The sequence below is a fragment of the Chenopodium album genome, chromosome 15 (assembly GCF_948465745.1).
Source record: "Chenopodium album chromosome 15, dcCheAlbu1.1, whole genome shotgun sequence".
Lineage (NCBI taxonomy): Eukaryota > Viridiplantae > Streptophyta > Magnoliopsida > Caryophyllales > Amaranthaceae > Chenopodium > Chenopodium album.
Window position 1 is genome coordinate 52,615,618 of NC_137848.1, and position 20,083 is coordinate 52,635,700.

Sequence of the window (20,083 nt, forward strand, 5' to 3'; positions counted from 1 at the left end):
GTTTGTATTGTTGTGCTAGTATAACATGAGGCAATTGCGATGTGCTTTTCCTAAGCTAGCTTAGGTATGTTATACGACAAGCTCATCATGAATCCACTTATTTCGTGTTCGATTTGTGTTGTGTTGTCACGTCTGATCAACATTTAATTTATTAGCTCGAATTAGGCATATAATACTTCCTTTGCCAAGACTCCTTTTCTCTAACAGTCAATACCATACAAGTATAATTTTTGCAAGTTTTGTCAAATGTAAACTATGCTGGTACAAGAATCCCCTTTAATCTAGGTTGTCGTTCTAATTAACTTTCTAATTTCGGTGCTAATTAATTTTGTGAGCGTGTCTTGAATTATGTAGCATGCACCCATATGTGCACCATGTTCAATAATGTAATTTAATAAAGGTAATGTCAACGCTTAAACTAGGTATCTTGCTGAGTAGTGACTAAATTCATCAATTTATTATTAAGAGAAGTAAGCAACTTAAGTTTAATTAAGTCGTCTCTTATAGAAAACAACTTCCTCGGTTACTCACTTGCTAAGCTGCTTGTTGTTTGTCAACGCCAGTTCATTATTTCATGTAGCATCTTATAGCAGGATTTGCAACAATAGTAATCTCCTTCAATCTCAAGAAACTTCATACGAATTAGGTTTTTTGGTTAAAGTCTCTGCGGTGGTAGACTAATAGTAATTCATACTCAAATATAAGATCGTGTATCTTCTATTAGCTTATCACAAGAACTTTCTACCCCATCAACAAAGAAATAAGAAATAAAAATTTAATGCACTAAATAACAAATCCGAAACAAATTGAAAGGTTAGTAAATAAAACATATGGAGTAAAAATTTCTGCTTCTCTTTATAGGTAACTTGCAAGGTCATTCAAGTTAAATATTTTATGCAGAGAGAGTTGAAGCGGAGAGCCACATAGGGTTGTGTCGAAGGAGCTTGATCTCCAAGTTTTGGATACCAATAACCCCAAAACTTTAATCAACTAAATTAATTGAAATCCACACGTTAATTCGAATTAATTGGAAAATAATAAGAGAATTATTTAATTGTGTAGTCATTGATAACAAAACTTTGTGTACCAAAGAGTAAATGTGAAACAAATTGAAATAATGAGTGACTTATATTTCCTAGGTTTACATGTACCGATAACTTGTAACATTAATCCAATTTAATTTATTGATGTAATTCGATCTCTTCAATTATATAACCAACTAAATCACCGAGTAATCAACATTCATACATCAATTTGAGTTTATTGTGAAAGAATAAAAGAATTAATTTAATTACATAATATTTCTTGAATGATAACATTATTTCGTCAAACCAAACAAAAAGGTCTCAATTAGTGTTTGCATTCAGGAGGGTAACCTTGAGATGAGAATCGCTTCCAATCTTTGCAATAATCATAAACCATGAAATGCTTCTGGACCCACCTCATTCTATTCCTTGATCTTGCATCAAGATCGTGGTTCCTCCATGTGCCACGTGCAGGCTTTCTATAGGTTGGCCCTCTAGAGTGGGCAAAAGTTGTTGGGCCAGTTACGCAAGAGGAATGGGGTCCAATCGGGCCAACACAAGCATCAATATTGAAGTTACGAAAGTAGGCCGTAAATGGGGCCTTGGACCAATCTGTCTTTACTAATCCACCTTGTGTGGCCCAATCATCTGCATTCCATAGGCTTGAGCATATTCTCATGGGTTGATTCTTTGGAAATGCAACTCCATGCTTCTCATAGTTTCTAAATACTCTTATCGGTGTTTCATCGACCAAGAACCTACATATTCAAACAAATTAGTACAAGATTGATAAAATCGACCTATTTGTAATTTTATATCATAGTTACACATTTAAATACTGACATGCAAGAAAGTCTAACTAGATTTTTCAGACATCTTAAACTAGTATGCGTGACTATTTGTAGTTTAGAAAGTATATGCACAACTCTATAGAGATAAGGGGGCAAAGATAAATTGTTGATTTAATATGACTTACATGATGAGTTTTGGGTTCCAGACAAAGGAATAAGTGTGGAAGTTCGCGGTTGGGTCAAACCAAAGGTGGAATTGCTGCTCCCTGTTGCCTTTCCCATGGCTGAACACATTGGTGTGCAAGGTGTAAGGGTGGCCACTAACATTCCCCAAGAATTCGAAATCGATCTCGTCGTGTATACCCGTGCTTTGGTCCGATGTTAACTACAAGTCACAATACCATAAGATTAACATGCAGCTTATACATATTGCTACAATTGTGTCACTAAATTTTTTCATGAACTAAACAAACTGAAATATGAACTACGGAGTATAATTTTAGCAGTATAAACGGACTTACATAAAGAGTAGTAACGGTGCCAGCAGAGTTACCGCCAACAAGTTTCACCTGCATATCGACCCTTCCATACAAGTATTCTTTCTTAGACCGGAATCCAGATCCGGAATACTTGTCCAAGGATAACGAAAGGAGCTGGTTGGTCCGTCCCCAAACCCGAACTCTATTACCCCCAAAAGTAGGCTCAAATTCATCACTAAATCGACCTATACCATAAACACTTGGGCACACCATAAGAACAACCATCACAAAATATTTAAGCATAACAACTTTGTCATGCTTAATTGCTAAAATTCCCATGATTTTTACTACAAAAAAAAAAAAAAAAATGATGATTAAGTATTTTAATTTGTAGATAAGTTATAAGTTTGTGAGATGATTTAGAAAGAGTGTAAGATCAAGTGTATATATACTAGTGAAGTGTGAAGATAAGTCACATGGAATTTCAGAATGAGTAATGTAAGACAAAGATACAACAACTGGAGTTCAAAGCATAATTAGCTGGACTATCATCATGTTATTAACTTCATAATTTACTGAAACTTGATTCAATAGGAATAATAATTCTTTTTTTTTTTTCTTTTTTAGGTCGGTATCCTTAGTTTAAATTCATACAATATTCTGAATTATTTATGTCTTTTTATGGAGTTAAATCATATAGTACTAAACTAGGGTATATTAAGTACAAGAAGCTATTTGTTAATTATGATCAAAGCTTAAGCCATTGGGTATAACTCTCATTTTTTATGATTATACAAAGTGCATAATTATATTTCTAATGGTATTTTTCTATATTCGATGATAATCTAGCAAGTTTTATCATGTGTGATAGCATGTGAATAAGAAGAACAAGCTATGATTGAGACAATGATGCGGGAACAAGTAGATGGCTTTAAATAAATTATTAGTTGGTTATATTCTTGTATATTAGGATTATTGTCTAGTGTTATCATAATTTATTATTACTACGTAATATAGTTTTTAAGTTTTAGAACTTAATCTTTATAGGATTATGTTTAATCTAAGTAAAATTAGCTAGATGACGCAATAGTGTTACTTAAATTTAGTGTCGATGCCATTAATTTAAACCTTAGAAGTCGTCATTGCCTTTTAAGCTTTGTCATAGGGTCGTAAAGCAAGACCCATACTACTATTCATTTCTTTCTTAGCTGCCTTTAATTTGTTGTATTCCTAGTGATACTATGTACAAGAACTTCTTTGAGTTAGGAACCTATAACAATTAGTAACTTCTTAGGGTTTCTCCTCAAATACTAGTACCTTGTAACCTTACTTTGCACTCACACCAACCTTCTTCTTTTTTAAATTAACAATATATCATTTGCAATGATAAACTGTCTTGAGTTTTTCAGACTCCAATATTATGACATAAATCCTTTCATGGTGAAGATCGAATTAAACAAAGAAACCAAATCCAAGATCCTAGATCGACTTTGTCATTTTGTCAAGCTATATGCTCTTACAATTAAGTTACTCCCTTCGTCCCCAAAAGTTCGACCCTTTCGGCCTAATTTTAGTCCCAAAATGATCGACCCATTTGCATTAAAATGCCCACCAATTTACAACAATATTTGTGCAAAATTAGCTTCCCCATATAAAATTTTGTTTTTTCATGTATTTTTAATACTTTCTCTCTCTATTTTTTTACAAACCCTATGTAAATTTATCTTTCCTATATACTTTTACTTCTTTTTATTTAACTTTCTTAATACCTGCGAAATTAACCCAAAAGGGTCGTTCTTTCGGAAACGGAGGGAGTATAACCAAATATAAAGCATCAGAAATATACTCATGAGAAATAATTCATTGAAGCTTCACTATCTCTATCTTCATTGATCTTTAGTTTGGGCTTCAATTTATCTCATTAATCTTCTTTGAGATTCGAACAAGTCTCGTCTATTATAAATTCTAATATGCAATAGGAATAAATTAGGAATAGATATCTTAGATATACAAATTTATCATTTATTTTGATGCATAACATATATAAATCGACAATGTTATTTTATTTTATTTATTTATTTTAATTTTGCAATTGACAATGTTATTTTTTGGTAGGTTATGCTCTTACATATAACATATATTGATATATAGCTTGCAAGAGTATGTTATTTTTTGGTAAAGGATGTGCTCTTACTCGTAATGTTTAAGAAGCCAACCATATAATTGCACATACTACTACTGTAGGACTATTTATTTTTGTGGAATGTAAATTAATTCATTATTGAGCAAGTCACATGATATGACACCTACAAGGGCTAGAACATATATACTACCTCCGTTTCTTATTATGTGCAACAAAGGGGTATTATTTGTGAGATATAAAATTCCTTTGTTGCACATAATAAGAAACAGAGGTAGTAAATCAAAATGAGGAAAAAAAAAGAGAGAGAAAATGGGGCCAGGAAAGCAATAAAGTACATGTACACCGTTTTTGTTTTGTTGTATATAAATAACTAGATAATCCTCGAGCGATACTCGGCTTTCTAACTATAGAAAAAAGTTAATTGCATTATGTAATGTAGTTTTTAATAATAATAATAATAATAATAATAATAATAATAATAATAATAAGACTTAATAACCGAAATAAGAGAAAACCGGAAAAGAGAGTTTTCCACCAATAAGCTAAGCTAGGCCCAAGGAGATTCATATATACTAAAACTAATTGGTGATGATAATAGGAGTAACTCATCATCTATCATATAAAATGGAACTATGGTTCCTCTTTCTTCAATAAGCGACACTCATAATTAAAGTTAATTAAAATAGATTTCAAACAATATCTAATTTTATCATGTATGCTCAACATTAGGCATTTTGTAAAAAAAAAAATTTGTGTATGATGAGTAAGCACATTTAGGAGAGTTGCATAACTTTAGGATATATATATTTTATGTATGTAGCTAGGTAAGACTTCGAAGAAGACTCAAAGACTAAAAAGATACAAGCACAATAAATATGATCTAAAAAAATGGGAGTGGAATAAGTGTGAATAATTGATTTCATTTTGAAATTGCTTCACAATAATACAACAGATTTTCAAACTATTTGACTCTTGTAACTTGTAAATCATGTATGGATTGAAAAATGAAAATCAAACACGCTTGACCTTAGTTTATAATAAATATATTGATATAAAAATAGCAAACGTATATATTTGGATCAATATCACACGTACAATAATGCTATTTATAGTAAGTTTTCAAGAATTAAAACAAACGTTACTTCAAACAATATATCAGATCATGAATAACAATGGTGTAAACTCTTTAGGGAATGCATCTTTTGTCAAGTAATATAAGGTTCGTTGTTTCCCTACTCGAAACCGTGCTTGCACTCGGGTGGAAAAGCTTGAGAGAATCGCTTCCAATCGGTACAATAATTGTAGATCATGTAGTTTTTTTGAACCCATCTCAATTTCCTCCGGCTATTTGCATCAAGATCATGGGTCATCCATCTCCCGTTCCTCGCGGTGTTGATGTTAACGTTGCGGTAGTAGGCCGTGAAGGGAGCCTTAGACCAATCTGTCTTAACCAATCCGCCTTGTGTAGCCCAATCGTCGGCATTCCAAAGACTAGCGTATATTCTTTGTTGTTGGATTTTAGGAAAAAACGTTATTCCTTTGTTTTCGTAGTTTCTGAATATTCTTAAAGGTGTTTCGTCAACCAAGAACCTGAAAAGTCAAAGGTCATACATTAATTAAAAATGACTAGAACTATTGTACTGGCTCGTGCAGTGACAGGTTTTAATAAAGAAATTACTATACGTATATATGTTCATATCTTAAATGTAGTAAAAAATATTTAAGTGTACTTACATGATGAGTTTTGGATTCCAAACAATGGAATAGGTATGGAAGTTAAGAGACGGGTCGAACCATAGGTGGAATTGCTGCTCCCTGTTGCCTTGCCCTTGGCTGAACACATTGGTGTGGATGGTGTATGGCTGGCCGGAAACATTCCCTAAGAACTCGAAATCGATCTCGTCGTGTCTTCCCGTGCTTTGATCAGATGACAACTGCATATGATAACGTCGTAATGTATGTTAAGCAACTATAATATGATTACTATTTTTAAGAGTTTGTACAAACCAAATTAAACTATAACTAACGGATCAAATAATAATCGGCCTTATAATTGATTAGTACTATGTTCCCACCATCATCTCTAAATGTTGCTCCTATTTTGTAAAAAAAAAGTCAAAATAGGAACAATATCTAGAGGCAGAAAAGTAATTAACTAACGTACTCCAAATAAAGTAGTTGTAAGTTGGTTCATCTAGCTTATTTGACCTTTAAGTAATTAATAAATAATAATGCTAGCTATTAGCTAGTACCTGTTGTTTTACTCAGTCGTCTGGTAGCTGACTAGCAGTAATTATATTTTGAAATATGTATCGTAAATCATTACTCGTACAGTAGGTTTTAGACGTTTTAATGTAAAACAACCAGCTTAAATTTTGGAAAGTAAATGCCATAATAAAAGTCAGCAAACCTTTCTAGTACGAAATAGTAAATGTTGCTCGAACCAACTTTTTTTACGATTGAGAAATTTGAATTTAATTGTTTCACCACTTTGATAAGCTAGTTACTCTAGCTCTCAATTAATATCTATAAGGTTTTTGCCTCAAAAAAAAATTATCTATAAGGTTTTCATGTATTGATTTTCTAACGAGAAAAAGGCAACTATCTCAATCTCTGTAACTAACAATCAACGTTTAAATAGAAAAAACTTTTAAACATGATGGGATATACTAAATTAAAAAATTATTTAATTGCAACATGACACCACTAAACAATTCACTAATAAGTAACCAAGGATAATGCATGTTACCAAGTAATAGTAAGCAACTTACATATAAGGTAGTGACCGTGCCAGCAGAGTTACCAGAAACAAATTTCATCTGCATATCAATTCTTCCAAACAAATACTCCCTCTTAGAACGAAACCCGGACCCTGAACCCCTATCTAGGGTAAGTGCAAGTTGTTGACCACCAGGACCGGATACACGAACCCTTGGACCACCAAATGTGGGTTCAAAATCGGTGTTAAAGTTCCCGAGACCATAGGCCGTGGTGCACAACATAAGAGCAACCACGACCGAGGTTACAACTTTAAGCACAATAAAATTATTGTCATGCCTAGTCCCCATATTTTTTTTTTGGTTGTAGTAGTAATGATAAGAAGCTAAGTAGAGTGTGGGATGTGGTTAAGAAAGAGTGGAAGAAGAGGTATTTATATAGTAGTGGGAAGTGGATAATATGCAAAAGAAGGAAGATTTATTAAAATTTCTAGTAATAATAATATGTGAATGGAAAGAGTAACAACTATAGTAGGGACTAGGGAGTATTAGCTGGCTCAATAATCGGACTCACCCGAAAATATTGATCCAAAATTAATTTCGTGTTTTTTTTGTAGGTCCCTTTATAAATTGGTTGGCACTTAGCTAAGATAGTTGTATAGATTTTTTGTGTGGTTCATAATTTTATGAAACAATCATGCACGCGTATGTTTAAATGGCTATAATCAAAGCATAGGGTCGAAAAGTTAATATTTTTATTTATCGATCATAAGCTTATGATATAAACGACTCTAAAAGTTGGATAACAAAATTTAAATATATTTTTTTTTTTAATATGGTACTAATACTTAATAATTCTTAATTGTTTGTTGTTATTGTATTATTTTTTTATTACTCTCTCCGTTTTTAAATACTTGTTTCATTTTTCCATGCGTGGAGTTTCAGGATAAATTGTAGAAAGTAATAAAATATGGAGATAGTGGGGTAGGTGGAAGAATAAAAAATTATAAAAAGCAAAAATAGTGGAGAGAATTGGAGGAGATAAAATATGAAAATAATAAAATATGATCATGGTGGGTCCATTAGGTGAGATAACTTAATTTAATATTGTAAAAACTTTCCAAATAAAGAAATGAAGCAAGTATTTGAAAACGGCCAAAAAAGGAAAGTGAAGCAAGTATTTAAAAACGGAGGGAGTATGATTGTAGTAACAACCCGTCTTGTATGTGGCTGGCTATACCATATGGCCACTTATAAAAAAGACAAATTAACCCCTGTAACACTAACCAATTAAGTAACCCCTGTAACACTAGTTGAGTAACTCTTGTAACACTGACCGAGTAACCCTATAACATTGACGAAATAATCCTTTTAATATTGATCAAGGAACCCCTATTACACTAACAAGTAACTTTTATGATAGTTGGTCGGCTACATATAAGATTTTGTGTTCTAGTAATCGTTTTCATTTTTTTTAGAAAACTTTTTTTTTTTTTTTGGTTGTATTGTGTGTGATTGGAAAAAAGAAAATTATTGCATGTAGTTTAGAGTTTACTAAGGTAATTTTTTTTTTTTTTTTTTTTTTTTTTTTTTTTTGAGAACATGTTATGTTGATCAAATTTTAGCCAAATTAATAATATACGGTGTACTTTCTACTTAATTTAACCAAATTTTAGCTTTTAAACGTCGTTGTACATAATTACGATTTGCAAAATATTTATTTTCTAGACACGGAGTACGAATTAATATAAGTGCTGAATTATTAATTTTCTGTAGTTGTCATAATGGTAAGTTGAATTTTCATATATACTCCTATCAATAAAATGTAGAGCAATGCTAAGCTATTTCTATCTCAATCATAAATTCATCACACTCTCTTTCAATGTCAAGTGTAAGAAGTAACATCAACAGCTAGCTGCAATTGAAATTAGGTTTGTAGTCATCTTGTAACTTGCATGTAGTAAGTCACTAAGTCAGCCTGGTTTTAGTTGGCATTTTTGCTCTACTATTTTCATGATTGTACTAGAATTTATGTAACAACTACATTATTGAAAGATTTTGCTATAAGTGTTATACTATTAATTATTATGAATTCAACTCTCATGTCAACGTGCAATGTCTATACATTTTCACACATAAAATTAATTTTCTAGAATAAATGGATTAAACAATATACAAGAATAATTTATATACTACTCGATCATATATGAATTTTGGCCATTCAATTTATATGTATGTTTGTTAAACAAAGTTTTATCAATAATAATTTTCTTTGTACAACCAGTTAGTTGTATGATGTATATCATGGAGTATCTTGATTATAATTTTCTTAGTTTTTAACAAGGGCATGTTGGTACTATATGATCGTTGACGTGACTATATATGAACATGTACTTGTGTATCACTAATAACTCGAAAACAATGTATTGCAATGAAAAATACATTTGTCGTCATAATATGAGTTAAGTACGTACTTAATTAAATTAAAGTTAGTTGTTATGCATTTATTTATTAGATCACTCATCCATGCAAACACATTAACATGTACGCACATGCATTTGTGTGCTAGGGTAGGGATGAGAGAAGAAGAGTATCAGATTGTGGGTCAACTTATAAATGGATTTTCAAGACCTAGTCTAGGTTTCTTGAATCGAATATGCACAATCAAACATCAAGTCATCATAAGAAAATTATACATCAATGTATGACACGACATGACATAAAGTTGAGAGATTGATATGCCGCAGCCACAATTTTATTTATTGGAAACGTACATTATACTGCCTTGACACGTTAGCATGTGGGCTTGGGCCTTGAATTACCCATCCAAGAGAACCTTTATAAGTTCTCGACACGGCATGACCATGGCCAATGGTCATTGGACCAATCCAGCCAACCAGCATGCGGGTTTGGACCTTGCATTGAAATTCCTATGGAAGCCAAAGTTAATATTTTTGATACGACATAATCACCTAATAAAAGAAAATTTTGAGCAAATTAAATTTACAAGGATTATGGCCATGTTTGATAAAATCTTTTGTTCATTATCTTAGTCAAATCGCATAAAAGTTGAGTATTTGGAAATCTAGTGCTAAAGGTATTTATTAACTTCGGAATAATAGAGGTAACTTTTATGGAGAGCTAAATTTATTAGTCTTTGAAAAATTAAATGTAGTTGTTATTTTGGTTTTGTTAAGTCAATAAAATTAGAAAATTGTTGACCCATATACACTAATTACATGTACGCATATCATTAGTTTGTTCTTTATCAATTGCAATATTTAGAGTTTAATGCTAGCTTGATTAATCAATCTTAGATGCACTTTCATTGATACTAAGAAGCATTTTTAGGCCTATTGTGCCATAAAATTAGGTGTAATTTTCCATCCTTATATTAGCTAAGTGAGCCTTAAGAATATTGAGGGATTACACTCATACTCGAGTTTGCAACATCTATCTACAAGCTACAATTGGGCCAATCGAGGTACAATATGGCAAATTTTGCAATGGTGATTGTGACATATTTGGCTCTTAATCAAAAAGAAAGAAAGAAAATTGATGTTTTTTGGATTATTCTTTGGAGTTACAAGACAAAATGCATATTAGCTAATAGGGAATACTTTCTATAAAATTCTCATCTGTCTTCCTTTAGATTCTTGCATTATATTTCATATATTTGTCTGCTTCTATAAACTGTTTTGTAATTTTCTGTAATCTTCATATATAATAATAATGTGGTCTCTATTATTCACCTGAAAACGATTTAGAAGTAAGTTAATATAAGCCTAAGATGTGTGATTCAATTAATTTAGACTTATCCAAATTTATCTTATCTGAACATATTTTGTCAATAATAAGATCAGCATAATACGTTCTTAATTCTACAAAAAATTTGGTTAATACCCCCCTCCAAGTTGATTTTTATATGAACGATAAACAACTTTGTCTACAATTTTGAGTGAGACGTGAGCAATCCAACAAGGAGGAGTACATTTTGATCTACTTACAAGTTACAAGCTATATACTCCACAGAAAGTTACATCCCAAAACAAATGATAATTAAAGGAGTAAGACCCTATTCTCTTCACCTTAAAAAAAAATAATATTAAGTAAAAATAATTTCAATTCAGTAAAAATAAGTTCAATTCAGTAAAATTCAATTTTCTTAAAGAAGAATTATGATAGAAAACCAGTAAAAATAATTTAAGTTCAGTAAAAATAATTTAAGTTCAACAAATATAATTTTATTTCAGTAAAAATAATTTCAGTGCAGCAAAAATAAGATGAAAAGAACGGGACCTAAGTACTCAACCTTATAAAACACTCGCTTGTAATTATTATTTCTCCTATTCGCCAACGCAGGACAATTACATGTGGACATCAAACATATTTCATGATCCGATGATTTCAATAATTGTTGGTTTTTAGTTTAATTTATTACCAATCTGCCAAATTTCCAACCTCCATATGGTGGGTGACATCAATTTTGTCTCACCGTTTGTGGAACAAAACATTTTCACCCATAAAAATTTTTGGTAGATTTTTCCTTACAAAAATTGGTAAGAATTCATTCAACCATTTTTTTCCCTTTTCCTAAAAGCATACATCTATATAATTAAGGACATTTTACTATTTTAGGCATTATATATGTACACCGCTACTCTAGTCTACATCACCCCTTAGTTTATATAATAGAGATTTATGAGTACATTCTTATATTCCTACAATTTCTTGTAAATATTACAAGTAATAAGTTTTCCGATATATATCAGCTTTCTAATGTCGTTATTAATACCTAAAATTTGTTATATACACTCGGGTGTACGGTGTACCGTACACCCAACTAACATAAGGTTAGTTTTTGTTTTTCATTTGAGACCTCTCATTAATACCCCGTGTAGGGTGCATGTACTTTAATTTAATTATAAAAAAAGAATCAATTTGATTTTATTGATTATCTTATGATTATAATTACACATAAAAATGTAAATTCATGTATAAACCTAAAATACAAAGTGAAATGAATACGAGTATATAATTTGTGAATAAAGAATCAAATTAAAATACAATATGAATTAATTGGTAGCCCATGCATGCAAATATATTATATGTCCATATTTTCACCCCTTAATTAAACTTGGCATGCTTGCACTCTGGAGGAAAAGCTTGAGAAAATCTCTTCCAATCAGTGCAATAATTGTAGATCATATAGTTATCTTGAACCCATTTCATTCTTCTCCTGCTGTTTGCATCAAGATCATGAGTCTTCCACTTCCCGTTCGTCGAGGTATCGATGTTGAAGTTCCGGTAGTAGGCGTTGAAGGGAGCCTTAGACCAATCTGTCTTCACCAATCCTCCTTGTGTTGCCCAATCGTCGGCATTCCAAAGACTAGCGTATATTCTTTGGGGTTGGCTCTTTGGGAAAAATGTAATCCCTTTGTTCTCGTAGTTTCTGAATACTCTCAAGGGTGTTTCATCCACCAAGAACCTATAAAATATAATTAGAGATTAATTAAAATGAGCTACATATAGTATAATATTGTACATACTACATAGTCATGTAGGCCATATAAAATCGACTGGTACTCATGTTACTCGACCCGTTGCACAGATATTTTGGTACAATTAAATTGACTTACATAATTAGTTGTGGGTTCCAAACAATGGAATAGGTGTGAAAGTTGCTTGTTGGGTCAAACCAAAGGTGGAATTGTTGTTCCCTATTGCCTTGTCCTTGGCTAAACACATTGGTGTGAAGAGTGTAAGGCTGGCCAGTTACGTTCCCTAAGAACTCGAAATCGATCTCATCGTGTCTTCCTGTGCTTTGATCAGATGTCAACTGCAAGCAGCAACATTTTAATCATCAAACATCAAGCTTAAAATTTTTGTACTAAAAATATCATATAATGTAAGCTACCAATTAAATTAAGATAGACTTACATATAATGTCGTGACAGTACCAGCAGAATTACCAGGAACAAGTTTCATTTGCATGTCAATCCTCCCAAACAAGTATTCCTTCTTAGACCGGAACCCGGATCCTGAACCCTGATCTAAGGCGAGCGAGAGTTGCTCGCTACGAGAGCCGGAAATTTGTACCCTATCACCACCAAACGTTGGTTCGAAATCGGCGAAAAAGTTGCCTGCGCCGTAAGCTGTAGAGGTTACCATAATAGCAACCACTATAGCAAACTTAAGCACAAGAGCTTTATCATTTGAGAAAATTCCCATTTTTTTGTAGCAAAAATATAATAGATGAATTATTAATGAATGTGTTAAAGATGATTAAGAAAGAATGAAAGACGAGGTATATATAGAGTTAGACATGCAAATAAAATAAGTTAGGAAAGTTCATAGTACGTAGTTTGAATAATAATGTGAGACGTAAAGGTAGTAACTGGAGTAAGGAGTATTAGCTGGTCAATTATTAAATTCAACCGAAATATTATTGATTGTATTTTTTATAATTTTATTTAGGAAATATTGATATGAAATCGAATTATGTTTTTTTGGTGGGTCCCTTGGATTTGGTTGGTACTCTAGTTCTACCGATTGTGTGGAGAAATAATTGTTTGAAATTATGGAATTGGTCTTTTTTAAAATCATGCAGCACCGAAAAATATTTATTTTGCTGTGTTTTTTAGTGGAAAAATTCTGAAACTATTTAGGAAAATTATTGTTTAGTTTTTAATCTACCATTGTAAAGAAGATTGGTCAATATCTTACCTTCTATATATCTATATACGACCTAAAATAAGGTATTTTTATAAGTTATTATATTAGTGTCTGTTCTGATTTACTGAAATGAGCTAAACTAAGTTAAACTGAACTGAACTGATTAAAGCTGAACTAAAATTAAGCTGAAGAGAAAAGACCCTATATTTTTATTTACCCCGAATTGATTTAGGTACAAGCACAAATAAAAACTTGCAAACGACATTCTCTACAGCGCTTGGGTTTTAAAGTGCCTTGGAAATACACCTTTAGTGGTTATTGTCTTTACATACAAACACTCGTTAATGTACCAATTATTAACTTTTGATTAAACTACGTACCATCAAAGGAATCCAAACAAGAGATTATACATTATTCAACTCAAAATAGCTTACACAAACATTAAAGTCTATAACAATTGCTAACTTTATTTGCTTTATTTAGTCATGTGAAGTTTAGTTTAGTGGAAAAATTTGTACTTTCTAACTTTAAAATTGGAAGTTTAGTTTTCATTAGAAGCACATTGTGTGGAGATTCTTTACCCTTTTCCCTCATTCTTATGACTCTCAATTGTTTCGGGTAATTTTGTGATTTCCCCTGGGACACTGGTCGCGCTCTCTGGATAGACGACCCGAACACCTGAAAACACGAATATCCCGTTATCGGAATATTCACCTCCGACGGTCAAGTTAGTAACCGGAAAACGGAAAGGCTAGAGAGAGAAAGTAGAGAGAAGTTGGAGTTGTTTTAATGTTCTATTGAATGTTATGTCACAATCCACCCCTCTCATCGTAAATGATTTGGGTATTTATAAGGGTGGGGAATTGTGCCCCTTTAGGGTTATTACCCTGGAATGACGTGCTCTGATTGGCGGAGCAATCAGGGTTGGACACGTGTCCTGATAGGTTTGTCGTTTTGCGGCTTTCTCAGGATTTGGGTCTCCTAATGTAAGGAGGTCATTTTATCTCTTTTTCAGGTGCTCTTTATAGGGATTGTATACGTGTCATCTTCCTATAGGGACACGTGTCGCCCTTTGATTAGGCCACGCACGTGTCACTATGGGATTGTTGGGGTAATTTTTACCCTGAACATCAATTGTAAATGCTATTGTTTGTTGGTTTTGGGTTGGGTCACATGGTTGACTTTCTACCTCCTTTTTTGGTTTTGGGCTATTTCACATGGTGGGCTTTCAGCGACCTTCTTTATGATATGGGCTAGCCCAAACACATTTACAGGTGTAACAAAACTAAAGTCAAAAACATAAGTTTTGGCAAGTCAAGTTAAAAAAAAAAAAAAAAAGAAGAATTGACCGAGATTAATTCACAACTAGAACAAGTACTCTATATCAGTTACTCTGCACTTCAAACAAGTTCAGTGAAGCTCAATAAAAGAAAAAAAATTCAAATTAAGCTCACGGCTAATAATTAAGTTTAGATCAACAAAATTCAAATGAAAAAATTCAAATTAAGCTCACGGCTAATAATGTAAACGATTATGTTTAACTTTACAATCAATATGATACATGTAAGTTAATGCTTCAGAGAGTAAAGGAAAAAGGTAAGAAAATCCCTTACACCCAAACATAAATAATGAGGCTCGAATTTGTGATCTCAAAATGAGATAGTGAGTTTCCTACCAAGTATCAACTATTTGATTACTTTCCTAGTTAGTTATTGTCTAGCTATGAATTAAATCCATATTTTATACAAAGTATTTGGATGATATATGGCAATTTAAGGCTCAAGAAGTCAAAGTTGTAGGCCACTGCACTGAAATCAATAGCATTGAACTTGCTTGGGACCAATTTTTAACTAAATACTCCGTTAATGTTATTTAGTTACTAATGTTTCGTGCTCCATGTAATTATGTACTTGTAAATATTTACATTAATGTTATGACCTTGTGAAATTGTAAATTAAATTTAGAAACTAATAAAGCGTTTTTTTTTTTTGAAACCAGAAACTAATAAAGCTTGGTTAGGCTATTCAAATGGACTAATTCATACATAAACTTTAAAAGTAGGGAAAGGAAAAAATGAAGGTCTAAAAATGATTGTTAAAATTATTTCCAACCCAAAAAAAAAAAAAAAAAAAAAAAAAAAAAAAAAGAAAGAAGATGAATTTGATTCTCAACTCCAACACTACAAATCTACAAAATGGATTAATCCTATTATTTTAATACAGTATTAACTGGTTCCCTCTACGTTTTCTCCTTGAGAGGTTTTTTTTTTTTGTTCCCTCTAGGGTTTCTCTCTTGGATGGGCTTTCATAGCCTTTATTGCTAGGTTTTTTCAATTTTTTTTGAAGGTTTTCCTTTTCTCTTCTCCCTTTTCTCTCCATCTCTAGCTACCATCCATTTTCTTCTAGGTCTCTGTTATGAATCTTTGTAAGAGCTTTCACTGGTTCTCTTACCGATGGTAAACCCAAAATACCTTTTAATTGCTTTCAATAAATAAATCTCATCCTTCAGATGATGATTTTTGTCTTGAGTTTATTTTCTTTTTATGTTTGTATGGCAAGAATCGAAGATCTACGGTTTCATAATCTGTATAAGAATCCGGAGGACCACAAGAGTATTTTCACTCAAACGACAACGCATCAATGAATTTTAATCAAGCAGAATCAGTGCGAACTCATATATTGTATTGCTTCAGATGAATTTTTTACTAAGACGATTGTTTATCAAATCTACAATTTATTTAGTTTTAAGGTATTATGTACTTATATTAGAATTTTTTGATTTCTTAGAAATTATATGTAAGTGTCTTTTGATGACATTTTATTAATGAAAACACTACAATATGAAATTAGAAATAAAAAGTCAGGTTTTTTCAATTTAATTTGCTAAGATTTCCCCCCCTAAATAATAATAATAATAAAATTAAAAAAAAAAAACCCAACTCTGTTCGTGAACTATTTGAGGTTGACACAAAATTTTAGCGTGTCGATTTGAGGAAGCTAGTGTACAAGCTTGAAGTTTTCTAAAAACTATTTATTTTTTCTACTTTGCTCATACCAATTATAAGATCTACCTTGTATTTAAAAAATAATAATTAAAAAAAAAACAAAATTAGTGAGAAGGTAAAAAATGATTAACTCAATAATAGTTTTATGGTAATTTAAAATTGAAATAATTTAAGCTTAACAAAGATAGCTCAATCCCCAAATCGTGTTCAAATAAAAAGTGTTTAGAGCAACTCCAATGGTTGTAATAAAGGACGTACTTGCAATTTTAAATAGTCTTTAGCAACTAGCTTGACCATTAGAGCTACAATATGCAACTAACTAGCCCAAGCTAATTTGCTTGAAAAAAACTTGTCAAAAAGAAAATGCTAAAAGTAAATTAGTAATTTTATTTAGTTTTGCAATTTAGGTTTCAATAAATCTACACATGTAATGTAGATATTCGTTTGTCTCCCTACAGTGGAGTGTCTCCCTATGGTGGAGTCGTAAGTTTTTGTTAGTTTAGTTGTTTGTTTATGTTTAGGCTTTGTTTGTGTGTTAGGGTTTATAAAAAAAAAGTAATCATCTTTTGCCCTATTGTCAGTTCTTTGGTAAAGATTTGTTTGGGATCGATCGCAATGGTTGTCAAATTTTCAAATGCATTCAAGTGAATCAGATGAAAATCGATCATCCTTAAGGCTACAACAAACCGTTAGACCGTCTCTCTGAAAAGGCTGTATATTCCAGCGATGTGTGTGAGAGATGTACCACAGTTCAAGATCTTTTCAACGATCGTAGCTTTGATGAAGAAAACCCTAATTTGATTTAATTTTATGTATTTGTTAATTTAGATTTCATTTGTAGAACCCGAATGGCTTTTTATTAATGTATTGATTTCAAAAAAAAAGTAATTAAGATGAAAACAATAAATTATTAATTTAAATACTAAGCTAATAGCTAGCTATTGGGACTCAAATTAGCTAGAAAGATAATTAGTTTAAATATTTATGTGACATGACAAACTACAATTAACTTGTCATTAGAGTTGCTCAAACAAGCCCAGTTTAAGCAACTCTCACCTCGCTCAATTATCACCCCTGAATTTAGTCATAGACCAACCAAGAGCCGACTCTACAAAAATATTGCCTAGTTTGTTTAATTTGGCAGTGATGCATATGCTTTTAATACAAACCAACCATGTATAACAGAACTGAACCAGATTTCCTTGGCAAATTTCATCTTCTGATTTCTTCTTCTATTTTTAATGCAATCTTATTTGTGTGGTGCTATGTACTCTATGTATGTTCAATGTTTTTGCAGGCTGTAAGTGAACATTTAATGTATCTTGTTTGCTCTTACTACTAGGTCTACTACTGAATTTTTCTTAATAAATAATTCTACTAATGGAAATGGAAAGGAAAAAAAAAAAAAAAAACAAAAAACGGGAGAGTATTATTTGAGCTTAACCCAGTTCATCAAATTATTTTGTTTATCAAATGACATTTTTATAAATAATCAACAACTTTATCTGCTCAATATTAACTATATATGAGGCATGCGCTTAATAAAAAAATTATTAATATATTTACTATAGTGTCATTTGATAAACAAATATCGAAATCACTATATAAACTTGTATTCTCTTGTATTATTAGATTGGCAATTATGAGGATATTTGGTAATTGTAGGAATTTTTTTTCCCTCGACAATTATTTTCTATCATTTTAGAAAAATAAGGCTCCTTATTCTATTTATCTTAATATATACTTATATTAAAAATATATAATAAGTTCTAAAGCTCACTACCCATATTAGGAAAAATATGTTTTACTTTTGCAAACACAATAACCTTCATTACCCCATAATTTGTACCCATTCCAAATTCACCATTTCTCCTATTTGCATTTTTCATTATAAGCACCCGTTTGTATCTCTATACTGACTCTATATACCCATTTTTCTACATTCATTCACCTTGCATGTAAAGTTGAAAACGAGCATATTTAGTTGTAAGGAGAAAGGTTTTATTAGATTGTAATCTTTCACAGGTCAACCCGATTCAGCCTGAATTATTGAACTAGGTTATTGGCAAGAGAATTCCCACCTCAAAGTACCTCCGTGAGGTTTGATCCCACACTCTCTTGATGGTAAGCTGATATGAGTACTAACTTTTTCACTAGATCAAATTTATTTGGTAAAGCATATATAGTAAGTACATAAATCAATGTAACACTAACTACTCTGTGGTAATTAGACAAGAAAATAAAGATATAGATTGTGTATTTATAGCCGTGAATTACGGCCTAAGATTGATTATTGAAATAAATAAACAGCAAGACAATAAGGTGTCAAAAAAGTGAGTCTCAATTCAACTAACTTAACGTCAATTACTGAAGCTTCAAAGGAGTAAATTTCAAACACTAGGAAACAAATATGTAGCGTAATATATTGTGAAATAATGGACCATATTTCGGTGCCTGAAAACTTAGGACATCTTCACATGAATTTCAGATATCAACAACACTTCTAGGATAATTGGACCGTTAACTAGTATAAGGTCACCGACCAACTAGACCAAGACAAACATTTGTCAAAACCAACTATAATATCGATATTTTATTACACTACCTTATATTATCAATTTACTAGTATATGAATTTCTATTTTGTAATTTAACACCTTCAATTTCCAATGTTAATTCTGAAATTATTATTTTTTTACAAGGATTTTGAGCTTGGAGTATGACCATGTATATGTGAAATACTTATTGTGTTCTCGAAGAGACGTAGGTGCATATGTATAGAAATGTCATTATGAATAAACGAAGGAGATATGATACTTTATCATTTTACAATTACATGAAAAAAAAGGAAATATTCGTTTTTTTTATCATAATGTTGTGTTCTTTAGGTACATAGTTAATATTATGCGTATAAATAATAGAGTATGCCTTTCTTTAATTAAATTTGCCGTATAATAATTGTGAGATGAAATAATTGATCCAATCTATACTAATACTAGTTTTGTATCCTGTGCGATGCCCAAGAAGATTCGAACCCTTAACCTTATATATCAAAGGTGACTACTTAACCATCTAAGCTCATATTAACTATATTATTAATATGTAAAAACTTTTATATAAATGCAAACCACGAGATTCGATTAAAAAAAAAAGAAAAAAAAAGACAATCACATAATAACTCAATTTTGGTTTGACAACGATGATTTCAGTTTTAAAAAGCCTTTAACAAAATTTCTTGGTTGAACTTCTA

The 20,083-nt window shown here is 31.5% G+C and overlaps 3 protein-coding genes across 3 annotated transcripts; all 3 read right to left on the bottom strand.

Annotated features, from left to right (window-relative positions):
* Positions 1-1,350: 1,350 nt before the first annotated feature.
* LOC145582581 (xyloglucan endotransglucosylase protein 1-like) lies at positions 1,351-2,634 on the bottom strand. Its single transcript, XM_081639562.1, has 3 exons — positions 2,338-2,634; positions 2,002-2,201; positions 1,351-1,783 (listed from the first exon to the last, which is right to left on the bottom strand). The coding sequence occupies exons 1-3, from the start codon at positions 2,632-2,634 to the stop codon at positions 1,351-1,353; spliced, it is 930 nt and encodes a 309-aa protein (XP_081495688.1).
* Positions 2,635-5,465: 2,831 nt separating this feature from the next.
* LOC145583370 (xyloglucan endotransglucosylase/hydrolase protein 24-like) lies at positions 5,466-7,573 on the bottom strand. Its single transcript, XM_081640607.1, has 3 exons — positions 7,210-7,573; positions 6,173-6,372; positions 5,466-6,028 (listed from the first exon to the last, which is right to left on the bottom strand). Exons 1-3 carry the CDS (start codon positions 7,504-7,506, stop codon positions 5,671-5,673), a joined length of 855 nt encoding a protein of 284 aa, XP_081496733.1. The 5' UTR covers positions 7,507-7,573; the 3' UTR covers positions 5,466-5,670.
* Positions 7,574-12,198: 4,625 nt separating this feature from the next.
* On the bottom strand, positions 12,199-13,409 carry LOC145583371 (xyloglucan endotransglucosylase/hydrolase protein 24-like). The gene is made up of 3 exons (XM_081640609.1): positions 13,096-13,409; positions 12,795-12,994; positions 12,199-12,643 (listed from the first exon to the last, which is right to left on the bottom strand). The coding sequence occupies exons 1-3, from the start codon at positions 13,384-13,386 to the stop codon at positions 12,283-12,285; spliced, it is 852 nt and encodes a 283-aa protein (XP_081496735.1). The 5' UTR covers positions 13,387-13,409; the 3' UTR covers positions 12,199-12,282.
* Between the last annotated feature and the right edge of the window lie 6,674 nt (positions 13,410-20,083).